The sequence below is a fragment of the Phyllostomus discolor genome, chromosome 4 (assembly GCF_004126475.2).
Source record: "Phyllostomus discolor isolate MPI-MPIP mPhyDis1 chromosome 4, mPhyDis1.pri.v3, whole genome shotgun sequence".
In the NCBI taxonomy this organism is placed as follows: Eukaryota; Metazoa; Chordata; class Mammalia; order Chiroptera; family Phyllostomidae; genus Phyllostomus; species Phyllostomus discolor.
Window position 1 is genome coordinate 189,109,416 of NC_040906.2, and position 21,787 is coordinate 189,131,202.

A 21,787-nucleotide genomic window follows, 5' to 3' on the forward strand; every position below is an offset into this window, starting at 1 on the left:
GAACTTTTTGAGAATTTGAGCTGTCTAGTTGTGGGGCATGGGGTTGTCTGTCTCCTTTTACTTCAAAAGCATGAACCTTTTAAAATCATATGACTAGCCTCTCCTCTTCCATAAACACTCTCTGTAGTCTCAGAAGTTATATCAAGTCCTGTATGAATTAGAATGGACTTTTTTAATTTTTAAAGACATTCCCAGCATTAGACTGTACCTTTCTTGCCCTCAACCCCACGTTCAATAAATGTCTCTTCATTTTCTGTGGCCCACGTGGTCCACAGTGCTCCTAAAGACACTGTCGCATCTGTGTGTCTGATGGATTCTGACCGGCCCTCATCCAACATTCATCAGGCAATTACGTGCCAGGCACTGAGCAAAACGCAGCTTAATACAGAGGGGGCTTCGTGGGCCGTTCTGTGTCTCAATAATGAATGAGTATTATAATTCTCACTTAAAAAAAAAAACACTAAAGGAGAAGCCAGGCCAGGGAAAGATTATATTTCCTGTTAGAATTCCAAGTAGTTACCAACAGTACAGTTGCCATATTTGAGATAGCGGTGACAATAAGACCAAATAGTTAATTACATGGTGGACACAAGAAGGAGCCCAGAGTAAACAATGATTTGATAGAAAAGTGTGTGAAGACCGGGACCAAATTTTATCCACCAGCTCCTACTACAGCACTATACATAGAAGATACTCTTCCAGTTACTATTCCTTCCAGTTACAGATCCTGTGGTTTCTGCGGGGTTAGCTCGTGTCTGCTCCAGGAGCCCTGAGACCTCTGCCCGGAAGGATTGAGGATGTCCAAAGGGGACACACCTGTGGAGGGCTGGAGCCGTCTGAACCCTCGGTCACTCACGTGGGTGGTGGTCGATGCGGCTGCCAGCCAGGACCTCAGCTAGGAACCCACACAGGGCTCTCCACGAAGCTGCCTGGGCTTCCCCTCAGCATGGTTGTTGGGTTTTTAAGAGTCAGCACTTCAGGCTTGGCCCAGTGGCTTCCTTAGTTGGAGCATCATCTCCTGTACCAAAACAGTTGCAGCTTCCATTCCTGGTCAGGGCACAAACTAGGTTGTGGTTCGATCCTTGAGTGATGTTTCTCTCTCTCTCTCTCTCCCTCTCACTCTCGCTCTTGCTCTCTCTCTTCTCTCTCTAAAATTAATAGACACAGCCTTGATTAAAGACCCCAAGTATCCCCAAGTACCCCAAGTACTTAACATACCCCAAGTATGTTAAACTTGAGTGTCTCCTTCAGTTGACTGCAAGAACCCAGCGTGATTGCTGCCCTTTCCCACCCCCGAGGCCAATCCTCACTATTCCTAGATTTTGCATTTGCAAATTCGCCAGCTTGCTCGTATGTATTTATCATTCCAGAAGCAACCCTCACCGCACTTTCTCGATCACTGGTGGACAAGGGCATGCAAAGAGCATTGAAAAATTCGAGCCACTGGGAGCACATATTCCCAGCTGAGGTTAAACAAGACAAAGTTCTGCCTTCTATCGGGTTGGTCAAAAAATCCATATGGGTTATTTTTTTCTGTGAAATAAGACACAATTTTCATTTTCATTAATCACTTTGTTGATTTGGATATTTTGACTATGTTGGCTATCTTCCCACATGGTATACGTTCTCAATTAATGTCTCAATTTGATTACTATCAATTTCAACTGGCCTACCCGAATGTGGAGCTTCGTCCAGCAAGAAATCTCCAGCACAAAACTTCCCAAACCATTTTTGACACATTTGATCAGTCACAGCACCTTCTCTATATGCTGCACAGATCTTTCGTGTTTCACCTGCAATTTTACCTTTTTCAAAGTAATAAAGCACAATATGCCAAAATGTTGCATATTTCCTCCCATCTTCAATATTAAAATGGCTGCACAAAAATTCACAAATTTTGATGTTTGTTTAAAAGCACACTGATATGACAGCTGTCACAATACAATCTAACAAATTGTTACAAATGAAGTTGAAGACAACTAGAGCCATTTTACAGAAAAAAAAACAAATGAACTTTTTGGCTAACCCAATAGCTTCTGCGCTCATGGAGTAAAAAAAGTTGTCCTTTTAGAAGTCTCCTTAGTGCCATGGTTTTGGCATTGTGCTTTTTGTTGGTGACTTTGCCATTTAAGATGGCCCCAGGCACAGTGCCAAAGTGCTGTCTAGTGTGGTTAAGCACAGGAAGGCCGTGATGTGCCTTTTGGAGAAGTGAGGTGTGTTAGGTAAGCTTTATTAAGGCATGAGTTATGGTGTGGTGGGTTGTGAGTTCACTGTTAATGATGCAACGATGTATATAAAATGAGGTATCTTTGTCCAATAACACACATAACACAAGCTTATGCATCGACTGGTAGACCAAAATGCTGAGGCCCGCAGGAATCTAACTCTGTAATTCTCCCAGAAGCCAGGGTTCAGTGCTCACTAATCGAATGTTCGCGGTGACTTAACGGGGCATGGCTGCTGCAGGTAGTGAGAACGGGCCCAGTTCCTGCTGCAGGACTCTCGGGCTCTCCCCCCGCTGGTTATTCAAGTGCCTCGACGCACCATCCCCTGCGCTGCAGAGCTTGAATAAAATATCTCTTCATAGCGTCATGTAAATGCGGATTAAATAGGCGCTAATAGAAAGAACAATTTTACCACAGTCAACAAGAAAACTAGCTAGATTGTCTTAACATATGGGGATAAAATTTGAGCCTTCTAAATTTCATTACATTTGTTCTAATGCAACTTCTATTATTTTGAAATGAATCCCTTCCTTTCCTTCTTTTTGTTCTTTCATATGACTGATTATCACCTTACAATGCAGACAGTTTATCTTAGTCACCTGTTATTATCTTCATTCGTTCTGTATTCCGCACCTTTTAAAATGAATGCCATCAAATTTAGCCTGTTTTTCTATAAGTAAAATGCCCCCAAAGGCACTGATAACTGTAAACTGTACTCTGCAAATGAAAAAAAAAATAGATTTCTTCAACAAAAATGTGAATTATTTCCTTTTCCTCTTAAAAAACACTCTGTAAAGTAAAATTATATTTTTAGTTTTGCAGGCAACTAAGTAATGAATCACATCTGTTATTTAAGTTAAAATAGCAGGCGATTTTTTGAATCAAAATTCACTGTTTATCCTTCACTAAATAATTCGAAGTCAGCTCTGCACAATAATTGATTCGATAGAAACCCTAGAAAGCGCCAAGTGTCTGCAGGCCACCACACCCTGGTGTGGGCAGGGAAGGGGCAGGGAAAGAGAGAACACCAATTGCTTGAAAAGTCATAGGCCATCCAGTGGAATATTATTTGTCTGCGAAAAGGAATGACACATGTACTGACGTACGCCACAACACGGGTGACTCTTGCATTATACTCAGTGAAAAAAACAGCCACAAAAGATCACATATGATATGATTTCATTCATATGAAATGTCCAGAATAGGCAAATCCACAGAAACAGAGAGTAGATTAGTGATTCCCAGGGTCTGAGGGGTGTTAGGGATTGGGAGTGTGCAACACGCAGGGACTGTCCTGCAAACCACTGAACTGTACTCTTTAAAACGGTGACTTTTGTGTTACGTGAATTATAGCTCAAAAAAAAAAAGTACTAGGCACAATGCTCATATGCTGCTCGTGAAGATGTAAAATGGTACAGCCACATGAACAGTTTGGCAGTTCCTCATGAAGTTGAAGATTGAGTTACCATCTGACCCAGCAATTCTGCTCCTGGGTATTTACCCAAGAGAAATGAACACACAAGTCCATACAGAAACTGTACATGAATGTTTACAGCAGCATTATGCAATGCAGCCAAAACTTTGGAACAACTCATATGTCCATTCACCGATGAATGGATAAATAAAACATTTATCCAATAGAATATCGTTTAGCCATAAAAAGGAATAAAATACTAACATATGCTGCAACATGAATGAAGCTTGAAGTACTTTGCTTAGTGAAAGAAGCCGGTAATAAAGGACCACATGCTGTGTGCTACAGTCTGCATGTCTGTGCTGCCCCCAACACTCACATGTTGCAAACCTAGTGCCCACTTCAATGATGTGAAGAGGTGGGGCCTTTGGGGGGTGAGCAGGTCACGGGCGAAGTCTTCCTCGTGAAGGGGATGTGTGCCCTATGAAGGAGACCAGACGAAGCTCCCTTGTTCTTCCCACCATGTGAGGCTGCCACCAGCAGCCTGCCACCAGGAAGAGGGTCTCAGCTGACTTGGCCGCCACCCTGCTCTCAGACTTCCAGCCTTCGAACTGTGAGAAAGCCATTGTGGTTGTTCTGCTGGTAGCTACTAGTTTGTGGTACTTTGTTACAGCAGCGCTGATGGATTAAGACACTGTGTAATTTCACTTACAGGAAATGTCCAGAGACAGAGGGCAGACAGTTGCCTGGGGCTGGGGGTGGGGAGTTAGGGACTGAGGGCTAAAGGGTGTGGGAGCGGGTGGCCATGACAACATTCTAAGAATTGATTGTTGTGACTGTTGCACAGAGGCGAATATATGAGACCCCAGTGAGAGGTGCACATCAAGTGGGTGAACTATATGGCACGTGAATTATATCTCAATAAATCTTTTAGAAAAAATACAGAATAAATCCAGCCAAGAAACTTAAAAAGCACCAGGGGGCCGGCTCCTTCTCTCCCTCCGCTCAACCCTCTCCCTTCCCCTTCTACTACGCCCCTCCCCCCAGCCTGTTAGACCTGGTGGGAGGACTCAGAGGTCTGGGGGTCATTGGGGGAGGGGGGTCAAGACAGAGGACAGTTTAAGATGCTCTTCAAGGGTGACTGTGGTCCATCCACCTTCTGCGGGGGGGGGGGGGGGGGGGGGGGCGGCGGGGCGCCTAGGCCGCCTCCTAGGTGGAAAGCTACTCACACCCGGCTGGACTCCTGGATCCAATCCCGCTTGGAGCCCTGGGCCCACAGGGGTGCCAGCAAGGACCGCCAAGTTCAGGGTCGCCAGTGCGTGCCCACCCTCTTGCTGGGAGAAGAGGCCCCCTCCTGCCTTCCACTGGGTGCACCCTCCCGGTGCAAGCCCAAGCTCACCCCTCCCAAGAGTGCACCCGTCAGCAGAGCGGGCTCCAAGTGCGGGTGGGGCCGCAGGACGGGTTACCGAAGAACCGGTTGCACCAGAAACTCCGCCAGCCAGCTGCTCTGTCCTGCTCCCCCTCCCGCCCCGGCTCCCGCAGCAGACACCTCTGCGTTAAAAACAAGGGCACAGGGGTGGAAGTGGGAGGGACCGCCAAAGAAATCCGAACCCGAGCGGGCCCTGCAGTCCAGTCCCCCGCCCTCACCTCTGCAGAGGGGACCCGGCAGGGGGCGCGGCCCGGGCTGCAGTTGCCAGGGGTTGGACTCAGGGTCCCTCTGGGTCACAGCCCCTCCTCCCGCCCAGGGCGGGGCAATGCCCGGAGTACTCCCGCACTGCGGGTGAGAGGGACTAGGGGCAGCCGGCCCCCACTGGGCAAAACCGGGGCGGGGACTTGGGGACCTCAGCGGGCCGAAGGGCTCGCACACACGCAGGCAGGGAGGCCACGAGTGGCCCGGGGGCGACCTTCCGGAGGCCGATCGCCAGGGTCTTCCCTGGATCGCCGGCGTGCCCATGGCCGAGGTGCTAGAGCCAGAGCCCGAGACTGCGGCGGCCCAGGAGGTGGAGACGCCGGACTGGAAGGCCCCGGAGGATGCAGATGCCCAGGTAGGAGCCTCCCGGGGGGCGAGAAAGGTGTGGGCTGGGGTCGGGGGAGGCCTTCTTGGGGAGGCTTTGTAGTGAGGCCGGAGGGTCCCGCAGGTTTAAGTGAAAATTACAGTTTTAAAATGGCCTGAGCCCCTAGCTCCACTCCTACAAAAACGGGAAAATTCTGTCGGTTAGCCACAACCCCAGGTGCCGGCCACATCTCAGTTTTTCTTTGCCGAGGGTGGGGGGTGGGTTAGGGTGGTGGAACCGATCTTGTCCTAGAACACGCGGTGGAACCCTCAGGGCGGAGGGGACGTAACAGCAACTTTTCCTTAACAAGAATTGGCTGATTCCTCCGCCCCCCCCCCCCGCCCCGCCTCACCATCAACGCCCCCCTGATGCCCCCTCCCCAGCCGCCCTGCAGCCCCACACTTGGGGTCAGGGCTGAGGAGGGCCAAGAGCCGCGGGGGCGCCGGGTGGCGGGTTGGGGCGGCTCCGGACCCCGCCCGGCACTAAGAGCCAGAACCTGGGGCCGGAGCCAGAACCTGGGGCCGGACCCAAGTGGGGCGCAGCCCCCCGGCGGGACGTCTCATGGGGGCCCGAAATCAAGGCACCCCAACGGTTGCATCTCGCGTCCTGCCTTGCTAGCAGCGCTCCCCCAAGTTTTCTGTCCCCCTGCAGCCCGGAAGCTACGAGATCCGACACTACGGGCCGGCCAAGTGGGTCAGCACCTGCGTGGAGTCCATCGACTGGGACTCCGCCATCCAGACCGGGTTCGCCAGGCTGAACAGCTACATCGAAGGCAAAAACGAGAAAGGTGAAGGCAATTTACTTTGGAATTATAGAGATCATGGTCGGGCCCCCTGGCTTATTCTTGAGTTTTAGACTTTAGAACAGAAAAGTACCCGGATCAACAATGACTTAGGTCTTGCTCAGGATCCCCCACAGCGTCTAGAAGACGGGGTGTTGGGGAGGGTTTCTCAGCCTCCGCTCCCCGACCGTGTTTCTGCTGGACCGGGGGCCTCTGTAACTAGTGTTCGGACCTCCTTATGGCAACGCTTCCGGATTATATTTGGTGACCAGTAGGCTGAGAGAGGCCAGGAGGCAGATGGGCACAGAGAACACGGGATCCAGAGTCTCAAGACCCAAGTTCCGGTTCTGGCCCTGATAGTATTTATATTTAGAAGGCTGCTTTGCCAGTGGGACTTCAGTTTCCGAATCGTAAAAATAAAGGACGGGGCCATGTGATTTCTGATCTTCCCTGCTATCACTAAACCTTTAGAATTTAGTAACCAAAAGAAGTAAGTGTTTAATATGGGCAGTGGATAACTGAGTCATTTTGGCCTTATTTTTTAAAGATGAAAATCATCTAAAAGGTAAATACAGGGTGGGGCAAACATAGGTTTACAGTTGTTCGTATGGAAAATAATACAATAATTAGTAAATGAGCCCTGGCTGGTGTGGCGCAGTGGATTGAGCACAGGCCTGCGAACCGAAGGGTCACTGGTTCACTTCCCAGTCAGGGCACATGCCTGGGTTGCAGGCCAGGTCCCCAGTGGGGGTATGCTAGAGGCAACCACACATTGATGTTTCTCTCCCTCTCTTCTCCCTCCTTTCCCCTCTGACTAAAAATAAATGAATAAAATCTTTTAAAAAATGATCATACAAGAATAAACTGTTTTGCCTACTCACAATGGTGAACTACTTTTGCCCTCCCTGTGTTTATGCCAATAGCATAAAGTGAATCATGAAACACAGATCCCGAAACAATAGGCTGAGTTAAAAGCAGTGACCAACACCCCTGCATTTGCTTTCGCGGTCCCCTTTGTGCTTAAAAAATATCTTTGTGGCCCAGAGATGAAAATAAAGATGACAGCCCCCGTGGTGAGCTACGTGGAGCCGGGGTCAGGCCCTTTCAGCGCGTCTACCGTTACCATTTCCCTGTACGTCCCCTCCGAGCAGCAACCAGATCCGCCCAGGCCCTCAGAGTCGGATGTCTTCATTGAAGACAGAGCCGAGATGACCGTGTTTGTACGGTGAGTGGTGGAGAACTGATAGCCCGGCCGACTGCTCGTGTCACTGGCCTGCGCTCACTGTGTCGCTCCTATGCAATTTCAGTAGGCTTTTTCCCGTTCCATACAAACAGGTCTAACGCACATTTGCAGCGTTTTCTTACCAGCTTAGCTCTGTATGTTACCAAGGGTCTGTTGCAATACAATCGATTATTCATTTAATGAAGTCTGTCGCATGCCTTCTACAAATCAGGCACAATGCAAATTATTGCCTCCAAAAGCACTGCCCTTACCCGCCATCTAGCTAAGCCTCAATAAGAATACCTTAACTTCCCACTTCTAGGTGCTGAGAGCCCCAAACTCGTCCCTTTTGTTCCCCTGCCCAAGGGATGGCTGCTGGTTCCTGAGGGTATTGCTGGTTTCTTTTTACTTTCTCCGACTTCTAATGCCTGTTTCCCTGATTCCTTATATTAAATGCTCTGTTGAAATTGAAAACACACACAGTACATGATAATAATAGTCTCACACCCGACTCCCTTTATTACTCCCTTTCGCTCCCTCCCATCCCCACCCACCTGTTAAGGAATCCGTCTCTGCTTCCTCACCTCCCACACACTCCGCAATCCGCCACGGCCTGGCACAGCAACACCATCTCCGTGGAACTGCTCTTGTGGCTGTCCACAGTGCACTCAGTTTGTTACATAACAACAGCCCCTTCCCAGGGGCCCCTGCGGCCTTCTCGTGTGGACCAGTCTGTTCCCTGACACCTGTCCATCCTGTAACCCCCTCGTCATTCCTCTCCTCCTCCCCAGCTCCTCAGCCCAACAGTCCCTGCTGATGCCTGTTATCCGCCCTCACGTCCCAGCAGACTTGCTCCGGGTGATCTGTTCACAGTGCTTCAAATACCTGTTTCTAATGACTCTCAGATTTAGTGTCTCCAGCCCCGATATCCCTACTCGCTGGGCATTTCCACATGGGGCAGGGGTGGAGATCAAACACAACAGCTCCAAAAACATGCCATTCACCCGTTCCCAATTTCCATGGTTGGTGATGTTACGTGGCCCCTGTCTCAGTAAAGGGCCTCATCAGCCTATTGGCCTTCCTGGCAAGGACCTCTAAGGCCATGTCATTGTTCTCTGACAGCTGGTCTCCAGATCCAGCTCATGTGCTTGAATGATCGTAAGTCTGCTCCCTTCCCTCCAGCCTCAGTGTTTCTTCCTCTTATGGGGACCACACTGAAGTCATCTTTGTCTACCCCAAGGGGGGGCCATGATACCCATGTCTATTGATCTCTGACCCTGACTGTTCCGCTTCAGTAGCCTCCCAACTCCCCTCTGCCCACCCGTCTCTTCCTCCCTTCCTCTGTGCTGGAACTGTGCCTTCTGTACCACAGCAACAAAGCCCCAGCTTGTCAGCTTCTTCTTGCTTCTGGGTGAAGTTCAGGTGGCTCATTCACACTGTACACACGCCTGCTGTGACACGGCCCGACCCTGTCTGCCCCACTGGCGGTGTGCCACTGACCGTCCCCTCCTTTACGGAGCTCTCGGAGCAGGACACATCCTTCCACATCTCTGCCTCTGACAGCAGGCGAGCCGCTAGACTCCCCTTGCCGAAATCTCTACATCTGGACCATGTGTGTAATCACAGTAGCTGCCTGTGTCATGGGGTTGCCGTGACCGAATGAGTTAATGTACATAAAATACTTAGAACCTGAACACACCATTTCACCCAGTGCTAGTTCTAGCTTCCTCTTTCTTCTCTTTCTAGAGAGCCTGCTTTCGTCCCCTAGGGCTTAGAATGACACCTCGTCTGTGATGACTTCCTCGGTGTCTCCAGTCAGCTCACACTCTGTCCTTCTGCTATTCGAAAGTATAATGACCCATTGACAGCCAGTAACTTCCCCAGGAACACAGCAGCACATTGCTCTGTCCGTGCCCTTCAGCTCCAAGCACAGCAGGTGTGTGTGGGGAGGCTCAGGGTGTTTGTGACTGAAGAAGCACGGGTGGATCCCTGCAGAACAGCATGTGTTCACAGAACAGAAGGTGATCTCTAATGAGGGGCTTCAGGATGTGATTTCAAGGAAGAAGTAGGATCTGCAAACAAATTCCCTTTTGGCAGAACGCACCCAGATTTGGCTATTATTAAGGAAATAGATAATAAATTCAAGAGACAAAGTATTGCTTAACATGTAGTTCACAATTGTTATCAGTCAACATGCTGAAAATTACAGAACTAGTCTTACACTCACTCGACAAGGATTTGAGCAAGTCTACGTGCCAGGAATGATTCCAGGTGCTCGACAGACTGTCGAGTAGAATAGACGTGGCGTGGCCTGGACCCTTGAGAGCTTCCATCTTTATCTGAAGGGTGGACTGGCCCTTTCTTGATAATAAAGCTCATGCTAGAGAAGGCACACCAGGAATGTTCTTGGTTTTCGGTGTTTCCTACTCTTAGCCTTCGAAATCAAATCCAGCACGTTCACACACCAGCCAGTCAGCTGAGTCTGAGCCTTGTTATGATTTAAGGTCAGGATATTGTAAAATTTGTGCTTAAATTTTTATTCTTTTTCCCCACTTTTAATTTAAATCTTTTTAAACAATAGGTTTTATTTATGTCTTTTTAGAGAGAAGGGCAGGGAGGGAGAAAACATCAATTGGCTGCCTGTCACACATTCCTGATGGGGTGCCTGGCCCATGCCCCAGGCATGCCCCCGGAACAGGAACTGAAGGAGTGGCCTTTGAATTTGCAGGATGATGCCCAACCCATGGAGCACACCATCGTGGCTAATATGAAACTGTTGACTGTCTTTCCTTTCCCATCTCCAAAGCTCCCCTGTATCTCACCAAGATCTGACCAAGTTCCATTTCTGCTCAGCATCCATTTGAGACACTTAGAGAATAGCCCCCGAAGGTCTGAGGATGATGCTGTGCAATGTTCGTCCTTCTGACGTGGACTCCCTCCCTGCATTCCCTTTGTGCCTCGCTGTGAAGATGCTTTGCATTTTTGGACTTCTGTTCTTTTTCTTCTCCTCACCCTTTCTCTGCCCAGCAAAAACACCCTCCATCCACACCTAGCTCAGGCCACACCCCTGGTTTTGATTTAATCATACCCTCAGCGTTCCTAAGCACTTCCATCCTGTCTCTGTTAAACCTCGTCTCGGGTTCTAGAGAGAGCTGCCAAGATGTTTGACTCTTGCTTTAGACTGTAAGTTCATAGGGTCAAAACTATATTATTTTCATCATAAATCAGTGCCTATCCTTTGCCCAAAGAGAGGAAGAAAGGGGAAATGTTCAATAGAACATTGGAACTCTGGAAGGGAGGCTTCTAAGTGGGTTTCAGTGTGGTCCTCTGACCAGCAGCATCGGCATTACTGGGAGCTTGTTAAAATACAGACTTTCAGGCCCCATCCCAGACTTCCTGAACCTGCACGTCAGCAGGGTTCATAGGCACATTAAAGTCTGAGAAGCACGGAGTTAGAGGACGAGATGATGTAAATTCCAAATCTACCTGCCAACAGCTGGGCCCTCAGTGTGCTGAGGCCACACCGAGACTGAGTACCAGAGGGAGGCGGTGCTCAGCTCAGGGCCGAGCGGGCTCGGGGGCTGAGCAGGTGGAGCTCCGAAACTGAGCTTTCTCCAGCTTCACTGTATCAGCTGCAGCTTTGCCTTTCAGACTGACTTTGGTGCCAGTAGTAAAATCATTCACGGTTATTTACGTTCTCCTTTGTAGGTCTTTCGGCGGATTCTCTAGTGCCCAAAAGAATCAAGAACAACTTTTGACGTTAGCAAGCATTTTGAGGGAAGAAGGAAAAGTTTTCGATGAAAAGGTGTACTACACTGCAGGCTACAACAGCCCTTTCAATCTGCTTGATAGAAATAATGAAGTGTGGTTGATTCAGAAAAATGAGCCATCCAAAGAAAACGAATGAGAAAATGAAGCGAAGCAGCATCGCCAGGGGCTAAACTGTTGAACACAGACAGCAGCACACCTCTAAGTAAAATGTAGGCCTAGGATCTTCTCCCTGAGAGTGCTAGTACGAATGGAGCTTATTTCCAATGTGCCTTTTAAATGCTTGAAGCTGTATTGAGATACACAGATGAGAGGGGACAATCTTTTGTACACATGGACATTGGTCATACCCCTGGTGGTCTTTGGTTCTATGAGGCTCCAGGGAAATGTCAGGTTACTGCCCCTTCTTCCCTGTATCACAATCATGTTGCCTTTTTCTACCTGGGTTTGCTTCAGTTGGGTGTTATCCCCTCCGGATGTTATCAGTAAAACGTTAGCGGTTTCCTGTGCGGAACTGCGAGGCTGTCGGGCCTGGAGGGGTGAGGTCAGGGCTGCACACAGAAACCAAGTGTCTTTAGCAGCCACGGTTACAGCCTGTTGAGTCCTCTTCCCCGCCCCCCAAAAATAGTTCTCATGGTACCTTAAAGTATCTATAATATTTTTTGATGAATTCATATAAGTAGGAAATTCCCATCCTATTTTGATATTCAGTAAAGGTGTGCTCTTCCTGAAAATGTATAAAATATAAAAATTCAAGTGAATTTTTAAGTAATTTCATGTAGTATTTCTGGAGGTTGTATAAAATGACTAACTAATAAAAAAGTAGGTGGCACAAAATCAAGGAGGTTGAAATTTTCATTTCTGTTGGAAACTAACCAGAGAAGACAGACACTTTCTGATACTAAAGGCCAGCCTCGGGGATGGGCATCGGCTTGGCTGTGGGTTCCGAGAGGGTGGCAGTTGTAGGAGTTGGGGAGAATGCAGGCTGGGGCTCGGTCACTGTCCAACGCTTAGAGCTGCCCATGAGTGACCCTTCTTCCAGTTCCCAGCGTGGTGTGGTTGAAGGGGGACCACCTGATCTCTCAGATAGGAGATCTGACAATCCAGTGGATGAGAGAAGATGGGGCCACAGGGTGCTTGCGATCCCTTCAACCCCAACATCATGTAATAGCTCTTGAAATTAACCTTTCTAACCCGGATCCAATGGACTAACATTCCTGTGGTGAATGGTTTCCAAAGCTAACAATTACGGACAGCCTTCTGGGTGTGCCATCCCAGGGGCTTCACCTGAACTGCCACATACAGCCCTCAGAACAGCTCCCTGTGCCGTGCTGAACCCTCTCCATCTACTGATGAGGACACTGGGCACAGAGATGCTAGGTCACCGGCCCCAGGTGAAGTGAAGGAGAGAGGCTAATTCGAGCCCAGGCAGTCGGACTCCTCGGCCCACACTGTTCCCCACGATGCGCCACTGGCAGATGGCTATCCAGTGGGCCAGGGCTGTCTGGGGCCGTTCTCACATAGCACAGGCACATAATCAACGTGATTATAACCCCAGAGGTACCTTTAGACTGTAATTTTTGATAGAAAACAAGCTAGATTTCTGGTTCTGAAATTATTATGGACATAATCTTAAAATCCCAGGTAATTATTTTCCAAAAGTATCTGCTTGCATGGACTATGTACTGATTCTTCACCTTTCGCCGCTTGCCAAAGATGCTGCCTTTCTTTTTGAGCTCCTTTGCCACCCCAGCTGGAGCACACCCCCCACCCCACTCTCCCGATAACTGTCCACGGCGCCGGCCTCTCCTGGCAGGAGGTAAAGATTTCCAACCTCCTGTGCAGTCCTATGTCAAACAGGCATCTCTTATGCAATAAATCCCACTTCAAGTAAGAGAAGCATATTTCTGATTACCAAGATTTAGCAGGAATCTGAAACATGTGCAATAAAAAAATCAATTGTGTGCTATTCAAGTCCAGGGTGTCCCTTTCCCCTCCTCGTCCATAAGTCATGAACTAGAACATTTTCCAGCTCTGAACTGATCAATCCAGAGAGTATTTCTCACAGTAGAGAATCAGTTGTTTTAATTATGTGGCTGGCACCAGTTACAAAATATCCCTTACGTCAACATTTCTCTTGAGATTTTCCTTCTCTTGTCTATGGCAAATGCATGCCTAGACTTTTTCTTAGGCTACGCCTTCCACCTTCGCTGTGGGTCTAACTCTTGCTCCACCCACCAGCCCCTTGCCCTTCCTCCCGGCTCTCCCTCTCCACAGGCTTCAGTCCACTCTGCCTGACCGCAAACCACCCCCCAATATGAAACCCCAGTCACCCCCAGACCCACGCCCCCTCCCTTGTGTGACTTTCCAGTTTCTCTGGAAAGAGTCGTCTAAGGGCTTCCCTGCAGCCCTTTGAGTGAGGAGGCACCCAGGGACCATGACAGAGGAGCAAGGTGTCCCCCCACCTCTGTGCTTCCCCACAGGGCCGCCGCATTTGTCTATCCATGTGCCAATTTTTCATAAGGCTATATGCGTCTGTCTGAAAACAATTCATTTAAACTCGGTGCATTCATATATTTCTTTCTAGTCATTACTTAACGTCCCCCAAATCTCATTTCCCCCCATAGCATTTCATTTGAAATGTCATTTATTTTTAAACTCATTCTTAAATAAGTCATTAGGGAGCCCTCTCTGTGTTCCAGGAATACGGTGGTGAGCAGAAATGCTCCCTGGTCAGTGACTTTGAAGCCATCAAATCCGACGTGTTTCACTCTTCTGTTCAGTCCACCTTCCGCTGAGAATACAGCCGTGCGCGGGACAGACAGGGCCCCTGTTTTCATGGCGTTCCCATTCCAGAGAGAGCTCAAATGTTGATACGAGTGAGATGGGGCCATGGGGCAGGGTGTGGCCGGGCAGAGCATGGAGGGTGTCACGTGCAAGGGTCAGGCAAGGCCTCACGGAGGATTTTGAAAGGTGAACGCTGAGAGGGGGCCAGCCAGACGAGAGCCTGGGGGACAGGGGCCAGCATCTTGGGCCGAGGTGACCATGTCAGAGGAAAAGGCCATGGTCAGCACCCAGAACAGAAACTGCATGTACTGCTTGCTGAGCAAGAGAGAGCTGTGCTGGCAGAACACACTCTTCCTGGACAAAGAAAACTGCTGACCTTGGATGGGGCTTAGGAAGCATTGAGTTCAAGGATTATGGACGTTTAGAAGCTCGGAGGGATAGATTTCGAGCTATAGTTGTGGAGGCACAGTTACCCGAGCGTGGCTTCTGTGCACCTGTGCGATTTAGGAGCCTAATCACTGATTGTTGCTGGCATTTATTTGTCTTGTGGCCAGAGAACGGTCATTTCTTTTCTGGGATCTGCAGTTGTGACAGACAAGCATGCGGAGGTGCGCCATTCACATCCACTTTCAAAAAAGGACCCGCAGACCTGCTGCAAGGGCCAGGGCTTGCTGGTGTCTCCTGCTGTTACTTTTTTTTTTTTTTTAAAGATTTTATTTATTTATTTTTAGAGAGGGAAGGGAGGGAGAAAGAAAGAGAGAGAGAAACATCAATGTGTGGTTGCTGGGGACCATGGCCTGCAACCCAGGCACGTACCCTGTTACTTTTTTCAGGGTCCACCGCAGACTTCAAGATGAGAGCACACTGTTCTGGGGGTGGGAGGCCTCGGCTATGATGGAGCAAGGCAGTGAGAGCTGACAGCGATACTTTTTATTTCTCCTGACATCTTCCAGCCAAAGACTGAGCAAGGCAGTGGTACAAGGACCCAGCTGTTTCAGCCCAACTCAGGACCCTTCTAACAAAGAGTCTTCTCTGGAGCAGAGACATGATCAGATCTGTATTGCAGATCTAGTGGGAAAAGCCCAATCCTGTGTTTTCCTCTCCCTTTTAGAGGTACACCTTTGCCACACATCCTTTGTGCTCCTGAGCCCCTCCCAGCATCAGACTGGAGCAATTGGGATCAGAGTGGCCCGAAATCACAGGCTGTGAGACCTCATTCTGAGCCTGGGGCACGTGCTGCCTGGCCAGGTATGAGGCCCCCATCCCTGGTGGGGAGACGGGGCCTAGACAGCTCCCAGCACCAGGAGGCCATCTGGTTATTGAAACTTTAGATGGAACAGCATACTGGTGGAGGGCAGTGCACTGCCAGCTGTGATGGTAAAACAGGGACCAGATATTGAAGAGAAAAAAATGTAGTTCACCCATTGTTCAAGATCATGGCTTGGAGCCAGTTTCCAGGCAGCAAAGTACAGACAGGGTGGTGGGGGAGCCAAACAGGGAGTGATGCTCTTACATTACTCCACAGGGAGTGGAAGAGACAGAGGTCAGTGTTCAGGAGGTCAAGGTGGGTAGAATTTGCTGCGCAGAGTGAAGGAGAGGAGGAAGAACCATCACAGAGAGCATCCTGTAGATCTTTAGTGGGTCCTCCTGGGTCCTTGGCTAATCACTGATCCCCTGAAGGTGTTAAAGAGAAACCACCCAAGCCAAGAAATGAACAACTGGAAAGTAGTAGAACAAGTGATTCCCAGATTATGTTTGGGACTGGGAGTAGTTTTTGTTCCCACTGGCAAGAGTGGAAATAACTCATAGTGTGTGGGTATCAGGCAGATTCCTCGAATGGGTGTTTCCTCCAAAGTAGTGAGGCTCAACTGTCTCTAAACCAAAGTCTTCTCTGGACCTCCCCGGATAGAGCTTAAAAGTAAGCCTTGACCAAACGAATTCCGAGAAATCTGGCTGTGCACCAGAGTGGGGCCCAGTACTATTTAGAGGAATACAACAAAATCCAGCAACAAACAACCTAACCTTCACAATTCCCAACATCCAATAAAAAGTTACTAGAAAAATATGTAAAGAAACATAAAAACATGACCCATAAAGTGGAGGAAAAACTGATCACTAGACGCAGATCCAGATGTGACAGATGTGAAGGAATTAGCAACTTGGACCATAAGATCTGGCAGCCCCTGTGGTACTGGAGGTGTCGGTGGTGGAAAAGAGTGCAGTGTGGAGTTTTCAACAAGACCCAACGGGAGAACCACAGTGCAGGTCCCTGGGAGCTTGATGTGAGGCTATATTAACTACAGGAGAGAATGACATGCTTTTTGAAAAATAGCTTCAGGTATGCTACCAGGCCCCAGTGGGACATGGAGCCATGAGACACCAAATGATGATATATCTAGAACCGTCCATCCTGGCCAGGGCCTTTGAGTCATAAAGGTGGTAGAACCAGCAGCAGTCCATCCTGAGATGGAAATGACACCTGCAGGAGCAATCACAAGCAGGACCAGAACACATAAGCAAGCTGCATGAGCAGGCAGCCCACGCCCCACGGCATCGTGGTTGCACCCACACCCCATACCCACTCCCTGAGATTGTGCGGAGGACCTATATGCTGAAGGAAGGCGGGAAAGCTTGATGTACCGATGAGCTGGCTCACTCTGTGGGTGCAAGCTGAAACTGGACAGCATCGTCATTACCTCCTCACTCAGGATGACACGGAAAGACAGCTGCAAGCAAAACACTTCCTTTTTTCCACAAAAAGGGGGCAGAATTTCGGCCGATGGACTGATGATTCAGTTTGTGAGGGCGGGAAGGTAAAATATACAGGGTCCGGCAGAAGTAAGGCCTGCTTGAGTATGGTTGGTCGGAGAATAATATGGGTGTAATAATTTAGTTTTAATTTGAACATTTCACCTAAAATGCCATATGGTGTGCTTGAGTGTGATGTTGTTTTGTTACAGAATCACATACTTGTGATTTTGTAATTAAAAGGGGCGTTATTTGTGCCTGCCCCTGCATTTGGAATTTCGGCACTGCCAAATGGCCTGGCTAACTGGCCAGGAGTTTGGAATGAATTGAGCAAAGACAAACAATGGAGGATTGAGACAAGCAGGTCATGAGTTAGAGGCGTGTGGACGGATATATGGGAGCAGACATAGAGCTTGCAAAACCTTGTATCACGTGTCCATGTGCCCCAGGAAGCACCCACCAGAAGGAACACTAAACGACTAAGTGGACAAAGTGACTTAGCCTGTTGGTGTTAGCCTTTGTGGTCCTCACCTGGGGCTGGTACAGTGTGCACACAGATATAGTGGCAGTGGTGGTGAAGAGGGGGGTTGTGCATGGTCCCCCCAAAACACAGACTCCCACTTGCCAAGGCTGACCTAGATACTGCTAACTTTGAATGTCCAACCTGCCAGAAATAGAGACTAGTGCCAAAACCCTGCTGAGGCTGTAAGAAGACCAAGTAGCCATTTGATGCCAAATTGACTATATTAGGTCCATTCTTTCCTGTAAGAGCCAGCAGTTTCTTTGCACAAGGAGAGACACCTACTCTAGGTGTGCAGTTTTCTCTCCTGCTTAAGGGGCTTTGACCAGCACCACAGTCTAGAGACTTACAAAATCTCTGACCCGCTGGCGTAGGTTCGCTGCAGTATGATCTATACATCATAATGTCGAATGAGGAAGAGTTAGCTCATGGCCATGGGATCCACTGGCCCTCCCACTCACTGTACCACCTAGAAGCGGCTGGCCGGACCGAGCATTGAAATGACTGGCTTTAGCGCCTGGTTGGAGACAATACTGTGTCAAGATGCAGCGCCCTCTAGTGGACACAGTGTACCTACTAAATCAGAGCCCCCATGTCGAGCTGTGTCCACAATGGGAAGGTCACAGGGATCTGGGAAAGAAGAGGTAGAGGAGGAGGGACTCCACTTACCATCACTCCCAATGAACCACGAAGGGATGTACGACTTTCCACCCCACAACTCTGGGCTCTGCAGAGCCAGAGGCCCTTGTTTTTAAGGGGTATACCCTCCCCAGGCAACACAGCGAAGTCCTGTTGAACTTCAGCCTACCGCTGTCACTCGGACACTTCGGTCTCCTGGTGTCCAGGGACCAGCAGGCAAGAACAGTCACCATAACATCAGGGATAATCAACCCTGAACTGAGAGAAGGGTGAGCCTGCTGTTACATGATGTGAGGAGTCAGGGAGCCCCCTTGGGGCAGGCACCCTTACCTACCTGTCACTATGAATGGACAAGAGCAGCAACCCCAGTCTGAGAAGGGTTTGCCCTCCAGGATTTCTGAACCCCTGGGAATGAGCTTGGTTCACACCATCAGGAAAGCCACCGAGAGCAGCAGAGGGGACATCTGAGGGCAAAAGGTAGTTGGAGTGAGGGAGGGGATGATGAGTACCAGCTGTGGCCTGGAGACCACCAGCAAAGGGCAGGAGGGTGCCACAGATGGTCCCGCCGAGCTGTTCTTTATAAACGTGATCCCAGGGACAGAGGTCCACCAGGGCCCTGGGAGAGTTTACAGAGGAAGTGAATCTACCTGGTAGAAGGGACAGGCTTTGAGATGTGCCCCTTAGGTCCCCTTTCAAGCACAGGCTTGCCGTCCAGCTACAGAAAGGGTGGTCAGCCGAACAGCTGTTTAGCTCCAACTGTTGGCTTCATCAGGGCCCACCTTAGCGTTCAAGCCGAGCTCATGCTATCCTCAAGGCAGCAAGGGTTGGTAGCCAACGGTTCCACTAAGCTGTGGAAGTTGGGGGCACATTTTTCTCCGGGTAACCTCTTGGCAGAGCCCAAGCAAGGCAGTGGCGAAGGACCCAGCTGCGGCCATCCAACACAGACAACTCCTCCAAGGAGGGTCCTCCCCCAGGGTCCCCATCCCACCACAGCCTGACGAGCTCAGGACCGCAGCCCAATAGCTCTCCCGCCGCCTCCTTCCTCCCCTCTCCTCTCAGAGGTGCCACACTCCCACAAAGCCTTTGACCATCCTGTCTGTGTCTCCTCTTCCTGAGATGAAACGGGCGTAAAAATACAGGGCCTTTTCTGGTCTAAAACAGGCTCTGACACAGCAAGTGGCTTCTGTGGAAGGACAGAGAAGGGAATGAGGCCCAATCTTTTGAGGGAGGGGCCTGGTGGGAGGCCTTGCAGGCCTTGAGAGCCAGTTTAGAACCCCATCCAGCAGATTCGGTGGGGGCGTGCTGGGAGCCGTGTTTCAAAGCTCACTCTGGGGGGGGGGGGGTGAACTGAGAGTGGTTGAAGGTGCACCGTAACGAGAAGAATGCCAGTTGGGAGGCTTTATAATAGTCTGGTCAGATGACAGTTCGGACCCGATGAGAAGGGACACCGGTGAGACGTGACTGGATCTGTGAAATATTTTGGCGATAACGTTGGAATGACTTGCTTATGGTTTAGATATGGGGTGAAAAAGAGGCTGCAGGTGGAGCGTAGATTCTAGGCCTGAGCCACTTGTCAGTGGTGACGCCATTAGTTGGTAACGTGGAGACTTGGGGAAAAGTTTAAATATGTTAAGGTTAAAACACCTCTAAAGGCCGGCTTTGAGGAGGCAGTTGGTATACTAACCCAATGCTCACGGCAGAAGTCAGGAGAGGAGATACTCGCAGTTACCAGCACGTATCGTGTTTGTCTAATGCTGTAGGATTCGATGGACTCACCAAGGGCGAGTGTAGCTTGTCAAGAAGGCCAGAACCAAGCCAAGTCACACCACCCCCCTTCTTAAACACCGTGACTCCCCAGTACTGCAAAACCAAACCCCAGGTTTCAGAATGACACCCCAGGCCCTATGCATCCCTGCTCCAGGAGACCATTCCAGTCCCACGCCCACTGTGTTTTACTAGAAACTTCTTTTAGTTACTTGGTTTCCTCTAACCACTTAGCCTCTGTGCCGTAGCTCATGCTACTTCCTCCTTCTGGAATGACTTTCTTCGGCCAGCTGCCTGTGCTTGGTGAAGCCCTCCTCCCTGTGAAGTCTTAGCTCAGGTTCCCCAGGGCCACGGCTGCCCCCATCGATCTAGTCAGGGGCAGTGCCGTCTTGCCCTGAGAACCGCACCACTCGCCTGCAAAGCCCGTGGAGAATGGCTCCCCCAGGGAGCCTGGGAGAGGACAGCCCCCCGCTGGGGCAGCACCTCTAGGTGTTCTCCAGGGACCGGGCTCCCTTATCCCCTGCCTTCCACACCATGAGGCTTCCATCCTTCTTGGTGTTTCCAAGGTTACAAGAGTACTGTCCCATCATTCCAACCTCCATCGTTCTAGGGAGAAAGGGGGACAGGAAGCCGCAGCGGAGCAGGGGCACCCACCGGAGGAACGCAACTTTCCCGGGCAAGGTCTAGCGTTCGGTTTGGGGGCTTCGCTGGCCTGAACCTGTTCCGGGTGTTCTGCTGGCAAAGAAAACACATCGGGTGGGGTCCCGGCCCAGCAGGGTTTGCCTGGAATGTTCTTCCTTTTCCTCTTCCCTGACACCGGTAAGTTTTATTGGATAAGTCCCTGTTGGTGTGTCTTTCCACCGGGTGTGAAGTTCCTTAGTGGGATCTCATCCACGTGTTTTGACCTAAGAACTCCTGCATCCTAACCTAGGACACGAGAAGTCTTTAATAAAGAGATTTTTTCTTCATTGCTGACCTAAGGACTACAGACTGCTCTAGTCCTGGCTCTGGGCACACAGGCCGGCCTGTGCGGGAGGCGGTTTAAGCAGCGCACTGAAAGAGGCTGCATCACAGTGAGTGTGAGCCGCTTATTACAGAGAAACAGACCTCAAGAATCAGGACCACATTTTATTTAAAACCACTCCCCCCCCCAAAAAAAATCCTAATGTCTGCCCAAGTATATGACCCTGTTGTGCTCATTTCACAGCAGAATCTCAGCAATATAAATAATTACTCCCATTCCTTTAATGTACTGGAAACACCCTGGGACAGAACCAGGGAAGCCGATGCCCGGCTTCACCCGCCCTCTCCGGTGCCCACCAGAGCTGTGTGTGATGCTGGTGGGGTGCGGGGCGGGGGGTGCAGGGGTAAGACGGAGATACAGAGACACCCTCCTTCCCTTCTTCTCATTGTGACTCTCCCAACACACATCCTCATCCCCACACGAGACGCAATGGTTTCAGCCAACACTCTTCAGAAACAGGAGGGCAGAAGTCAGACCCAAGCTGAGGCTGCTCCCAGTGGGCAGACCAAACGGGCACGTTTCTCTCCCAACGTTTACAAAAAAAATAAAGTGGAAATCCCTTAGGCCCCGGGCTTCTGTCTAGGACTATCTGGCACTTCTAGTCTCCGGGTATATGGAAGGGTCTCGAAGTCTACCCTCACGGAGTTTTTAAATATCCTACGATGGTAACAGTGGCTAGCCCCACACAGGGGAATACGGCCACAGAGCGAAAGATGCCGTGCGGGGCAGGAGTGAGTCTACTCTCATCTCCCCGCACTCCATCCATGCCTGGGAAAATTCCTGCATCTCTCCAAATGACGTCATTTAAACTATCGGTCAATACATTATCTGTATTTTATTT

General features: G+C 49.8%; 1 protein-coding gene across 1 annotated transcript; it reads left to right on the top strand.

Moving 5' to 3' along the window:
- The first annotated feature begins 5,232 nt into the window (after positions 1-5,232).
- Positions 5,233-12,301, top strand: HEBP2 (heme binding protein 2). The gene is made up of 4 exons (XM_028509609.2): positions 5,233-5,684; positions 6,345-6,480; positions 7,519-7,699; positions 11,405-12,301. The coding sequence occupies exons 1-4, from the start codon at positions 5,592-5,594 to the stop codon at positions 11,601-11,603; spliced, it is 609 nt and encodes a 202-aa protein (XP_028365410.1). The 5' UTR covers positions 5,233-5,591; the 3' UTR covers positions 11,604-12,301.
- The last annotated feature ends 9,486 nt before the right edge of the window (positions 12,302-21,787 follow it).